The following is a 6,035-nucleotide window of genomic DNA, read 5'->3' on the forward strand; positions in this document are numbered from 1 at the left end:
CACATCTCGTGAGAGTATGATCCTTTTTAAGTTTTGGACATAACCAGGGTTAAGAAAATAAAACAATTAATCATTATAGCATTGTCCGATTTCATTCCAATTTAATTTTTGAAGTTCATTTGATCTACTGTAAATTATTTTTAAAATTTTTCTGATGTATTGTTTTAAAAAAAAATAATTATATCTCAATCTATTACTGTTATCTTTTATTCAAATATAATTTAAATTTACTATTTCACATATACGAGATAGCCAAATGATGTTTTTTACGGTTTGAACACAACCCTCTGGTTTTTATTTTCTTAACACTTTAAGAAAATATAATAAATAATAGCGTCGGCGATTGTTATCTTTTATTCAAATATAATTTAAATTTACTATTTCACATATACGAGATAGCCAAATGATGTTTTTTACGGTCTGAACACAACCCTCTGGTTTCTATTTTCTTAACACTTTAGGAAAATATAATAAATAATAGCGTCGGCGATTGTTCCGATTTAATTTTAATTCAATTTTTAGATATAATTTGATTAACCCTAAATGATTTTTAAAAATAGTTTTATGTATTGTGTTTAAAAAAATAGTCATATCTCACTCAATTACGGTTATCTATTATTCAAATTTATTTTAAAATTAATATTTAGGTTATACAAGATGACCCGAATTATCCTTTTAAAGTTTTGGACATAACCAGGGTTAAGAAAATAAAACAATTAATCATTATAGCATTGTCCGATTTGGTTCCAATTTAATTTTTGAAGTTCGTTTAATGTACTGTAAATTATTTTTAAAATTTTTCTTATGAATTGTTTTTAAAAAAAAATAGTCATATCTCACTCAATTACGGTTATCTATTATTCAAATTTATTTTAAAATTAATATTTAGGTTATACAAGATGACCCGAATTATCCTTTTAAAGTTTTCGACATAACCAGGGTTAAGAAAATAAAACAATTAATCATTATAGCATTGTCCGATTTCATTCCAATTCAATTTTTAGATATAATCTGATTAACCCTAAATGATTTTTAAAAATAGTTTTATGTATTTTGTTTTAAAAAAATAGTCATATCTCACTCAATTACGGTTATCTATAATTCAAATTTATTTTAAAATTAATATTTAGGTTATACAAGATGACCCGAATTATCCTTTTAAAGTTTTGGACATAACCAGGGTTAAGAAAATAAAACAATTAATCATTATAGCATTGTCCGATTTGGTTCCAATTTAATTTTTGAAGTTCGTTTAATGTACTGTAAATTATTTTTAAAATTTTTCTTATGAATTGTTTTTAAAAAAAAATAGTCATATCTCACTCAATTACGGTTATCTATTATTCAAATTTATTTTAAAATTAATATTTAGGTTATACAAGATGACCCGAATTATCCTTTTAAAGTTTTCGACATAACCAGGGTTAAGAAAATAAAACAATTAATCATTATAGCATTGTCCGATTTCATTCCAATTCAATTTTTGAAGTTCATTTGATCTACTGTAAATTATTTTTAAAATTTTTCTGATGTATTGTTTTTAAAAAAAATAATCATATTTCACACTATTACTGTTATCTATTATTCAAATATAATTTAAATTTACTATTTCACATATACGAGATAGCCAAATGATGTTTTTTACGGTTTGAACACAACCCTCTGGTTTCTATTTTCTTAACTCTTTATGAAAATATAATAACTAATAGCGTTGGCGATTGTTCCGATTTAATTTTAATTCAATTTTTAGATATAATTTGATTAACCCTAAATGATTTTTAAAAATAGTTTTATGTATTTTGTTTTAAAAAAATAGTCATTTCTCACTCAATTACGGTTAGCTATTATTCAAATTTATTTTAAAATTAATATTTAGGTTATACAAGATGACCCGAATTATCCTTTTAAAGTTTTGGACATAACCAGGGTTAAGAAAATAAAACAATTAATCATTATAGCATTGTCCGATTTGGTTCCAATTTAATTTTTGAAGTTCGTTTAATGTACTGTAAATTATTTTTAAAATTTTTCTTATGAATTGTTTTTAAAAAAAAATAGTCATATCTCACTTAATTACGGTTATCTATTATTCAAATTTATTTTAAATTTAATATTTAGGTTATACAAGATGACCCGAATTATCCTTTTAAAGTTTTGGACATAACCAGGGTTAAGAAAATAAAACAATTAATCATTATAGCATTGTCCGATTTCATTCCAATTGAATTTTTGAAGTTCATTTAATGTACTGTAAATTATTTTTAAAATTTTTCTTATGAATTGTTTTTAAAAAAAATTATTTTATCTCACTCTATTACTGTTATCTATTATTCGAATATAATTTAAATTTACTATCTCGCATACACAAGTTAGCCAAATGATGTTTTTTCCGGTTTGAACACAACCAGAGTTAAGAAAATGTAATAACTAATCGTCACCCTAATATTACAAGGTTGTATGTAACATTTCCAGGGAAATTTGGTTTTTAATATTACAAAGTTTCATGTGGTGAGCCCTACACTATAATTTTGAAAATAAATTTAAAGCTCACATAGAACTCTGGTAATATAAGGAAAATCAAAGGTGTATACCTAATATTATGACAAATGGATATATCATAGTTGTAAGTTAAACATAGAACCTTAGAATATAAATGTTTATTAAGATAATAAATATTACAGGGTTCTATGTACTAACATAGAACCCTGCAAATGTAGGGTTATGTTGCTTTGTTTATAATTCATTTTAAAACGTTTATTGGAGCAGATCAAGTGTTTGTTGAGAAGTTTATTTAAAAATATAGAATTAAATATGACTGATATTAGTGATGGCTACGGTTATGATTTTGACCAAGACAAGGAATATACATTACCTGAAAAATCAAAAAAGAAAAAAGAATGCAGGTTAGATTTTTCAAATTTTTATTTTAGCTATGGAAGCTTAGGTTTTTGAATCTTTAATCTACTTTTTTTACTTTTTCACATTTTATTGATTTTAGAATTAAAATTCGTGGTCGTTATATTAACATTCCAACCCGATCCAGTAGCAGTGAAAGCGAATGTGAAGAGTCAGACTTAGAAAGCCATTTAACTAGGTATATAAGTTATCATATTACTTTTTAGTTCTTAACTTATTGTTATGTTATATGTATATTACTTTAACCATTTTAAATTTTCTGTATAGTCAAGGAAAATGCAATAATGTAGATTTATGTTTTGTTTTAGAAACAATCCTGGCTGCTCTACTAGCTCGTATAAGACTTCTAATTCTGCAATGCAATTTAAAGTAAACAGCAAAACTGAGATTAAAAAATCTTCTCATCCGTCTTCTGTTCAGCTGCAAACAAATTTTAATAGGTAAAAAATTGTTGTTGTTTTATTTGGTTTTTTAAAACGATTTTTTTACAAGATATTAGCAAATTTTAAATTATTTCCAACAAAGTTTTAAATTCTTGTTTTAGAAATATTTCCGGTTGTTCCACTACGTTAACGCTAAACACCTCAAAACAAAAAGTGCCCTTAGTAAAAGATGGTAATATTGAAGACCCTGAAACAGAGTATTATAATTCTTATAACACAGCAACCTCACATGATACTACGGATTCTAAAGAAGATAATTTGATAAATGAGACAAACAAAAAGTTAACACGCAAAAGACAAAAAAATACATCCGAATGGGCATGCAATATAAGAAAAACTAAATTTGATCGGGGCCTTGAATATATTTCTTCGCGAAAAAAGGTCGTTCCCGCCAGGGAGATTAAAAACAAAAAAGATTGTTTACAAAAATGCTTATTTAAATGCTCTCGAATAATAAGCGATGAACAACGAAAGGAGATTTTTAAAAATTATTATCTGCTTTCAGCTGTTGAAAAAAAGAACTATATTTTAAACACTACTAAAGTTGATAGTCCCTGGCGGAGAAGGAAAGGAAAAAAGCCTGATAATTCAAGAAAAAAGAGAACCTTTATATATTATTTTGAGTTAAATGGTCAACCAATTCAAGTTTGCAAAGACTTTTATACAGGAACTTTATGTATAAGTCAGAAACCAATTTATACAACTCACAAAAATAAAACGGTGACTAACACATTGACTAAAAGTATACAGGGAAAACATCAGAAAAGGGTAACGTCACCTGAAGCTATAGATTTTGTTAAAGAGCACATAAACTTGGTTCCTCGTGTGGAATCACATTATTGTCGCAAGAACCGTAACAAAGAATATGTCGAAAGTGGATTAAGCATTAAAAAATTATATGAACTTTATGTGGATTTGGCAAAAGAACGCGAAAAAGCTCCAGTTTCATTTTCTGTTTATAGAAAAACATTCTGCAATAATTTTAACATTGCTTTTCATAAGCCACGCAAAGACAGATGTGATACGTGCGCATAAGCCACGCAAAGACAGATGTGATACGTGCGAGGAAATAAAGCTAAAAAAAATAGAAAATAAGATGGATGACAGTTTGGAAAAAAAATATGCTGATCATTTAAATGAAAAAGAGTACATGAGAAACGAAAAACAAAAAGACAAGGATAGTAAAATCCCAATACTGTGCTTTGATCTAAAAAACGTTTTAACATGCCCAAAAGCTGACATAAAAAACTTTTTTTATAAAAGTAAACTAAATGTTTACAATATGACTGGACACCTCTCCATAAGCAAAAAAGTATACTGTGCTGTGTGGAGCGAAGCTTTACATGGAAGAAAGGGAAACGACATTGCAAGTGCGGTTTACAAAATACTTGATAAAGTTATGCAGGACAATCCAGAATTTACAGAAATTATTTTGTGGAGCGACAGCTGCGTTCCGCAAAATAGAAATAGACTCATTAGTTATGGCCTTAGTCACCTAATTCAAAAACACAACAACCTATCAAAAATCACAATGAAATTTTCTGTTCCTGGTCATGCTTGTATCCAAGAAGTAAATGCAATCCACAGCTCAATCGGAAGATCATTAAATAAGGTAGAATACTATTCTCCTTTATCTCTTTTACGATACCTTTTAAAAGTAAACCTCCATAATCCATATACAATTATCCACATGAAACAAGAAGATTTTATAGACTTTCAGTGTTTTTCAAGCCAACTCAACTACAATGCTGTGCCATTTTCAAAAGTAGTTTCTTTGCAGTTTTCTAGATCGTTTTTCGAACTCAAGTATAAAAAGGTATCTACCTTTAACCCCACAGAAAAATTTAAATCTCTAAATTTACATCAAAGAAAATTGAGAAAGGGGCATGTTACAGCTGAAACAGAACAACTAATTATTCCACTAGAATTAAAAAGATGCGATAAAGCTATTCCCCTTGCATCAAGTAAAGTGGAGGCAATAAAGTCTATGTATAAATGGATTCCCGAAATGGACAGGCAATACTATGAAAGTATTTTTAGCCGTAAATAAAAGTTATATGCTTTGCTGTGTATGTTAAATTAAATACTAGTTTTGTGTTACAAAATTCTATGTTACATTTGGAAAAAAGAAACTTTATTTTTGATATAACGGAATCCCATGTTTTTTTTCAATAAATTATTTTTTGAAGAAAATGTTGTTTTTTTTGGCATTTTATATCAAAATAACTTATTTTTACTGTCCATTTAATTTTCTTGTTTAATAAAAAAGAAAAGTACTTAATCGTTCCGATTTAATTTTTTAGATATAATTTGATTAACACTAAATGATTTTTAAAAATATTATGATGTATTGTGTTTAAAATCATTATAGCATTATCCGATTTGACTCCAATTTAATTTTTGAAGTTCATTTAATGTACTGTAAATTATTTTTAAAATTTTTCTTATGAATTGCTTTTTAAAAAAATTATTTTATCTCACTCTATTACTGTTATCTATTATTCGAATAAATTTAAATTTACTATCTCGCATACACAAGATAGCCAAATGATGTTTTTTACGGTTTGAACACAACCAGAATTAAGAAAATATAAAAACTAATACCGTTAACGATTGTTCCGATTTAATTTTAATTTAATTTTTAGATATAATTTGATTAACCCTAAATGATTATTA

At 26.6% G+C, this 6,035-nt stretch overlaps 1 protein-coding gene across 1 annotated transcript; it reads left to right on the forward strand.

The window, feature by feature from the left end:
* Positions 1-2,811: 2,811 nt before the first annotated feature.
* On the forward strand, positions 2,812-5,258 carry LOC126734493 (uncharacterized). Its single transcript, XM_050438147.1, has 4 exons — positions 2,812-2,903; positions 2,999-3,094; positions 3,225-3,356; positions 3,461-5,258. The coding sequence occupies exons 1-4, from the start codon at positions 2,812-2,814 to the stop codon at positions 4,392-4,394; spliced, it is 1,254 nt and encodes a 417-aa protein (XP_050294104.1). The 3' UTR covers positions 4,395-5,258.
* The last annotated feature ends 777 nt before the right edge of the window (positions 5,259-6,035 follow it).

The sequence above is a fragment of the Anthonomus grandis genome, chromosome 3, assembly GCF_022605725.1.
Source record: "Anthonomus grandis grandis chromosome 3, icAntGran1.3, whole genome shotgun sequence".
NCBI lineage: Eukaryota > Metazoa > Arthropoda > Insecta > Coleoptera > Curculionidae > Anthonomus > Anthonomus grandis.

Bases quoted from the DNA above. Each gene is read 5' to 3' on its own strand.
- LOC126734493 (XM_050438147.1), top strand. From the start codon at position 2,812: ATGACTGATATTAGTGATGGCTACGGTTATGATTTTGACCAAGACAAG. The intron at 3,095-3,224 runs GTATATAAGTTA...GTTTTGTTTTAG, and splicing joins TTAGAAAGCCATTTAACTAG to AAACAATCCTGGCTGCTCTA. The intron at 3,357-3,460 runs GTAAAAAATTGT...TTCTTGTTTTAG, and splicing joins CTGCAAACAAATTTTAATAG to AAATATTTCCGGTTGTTCCA.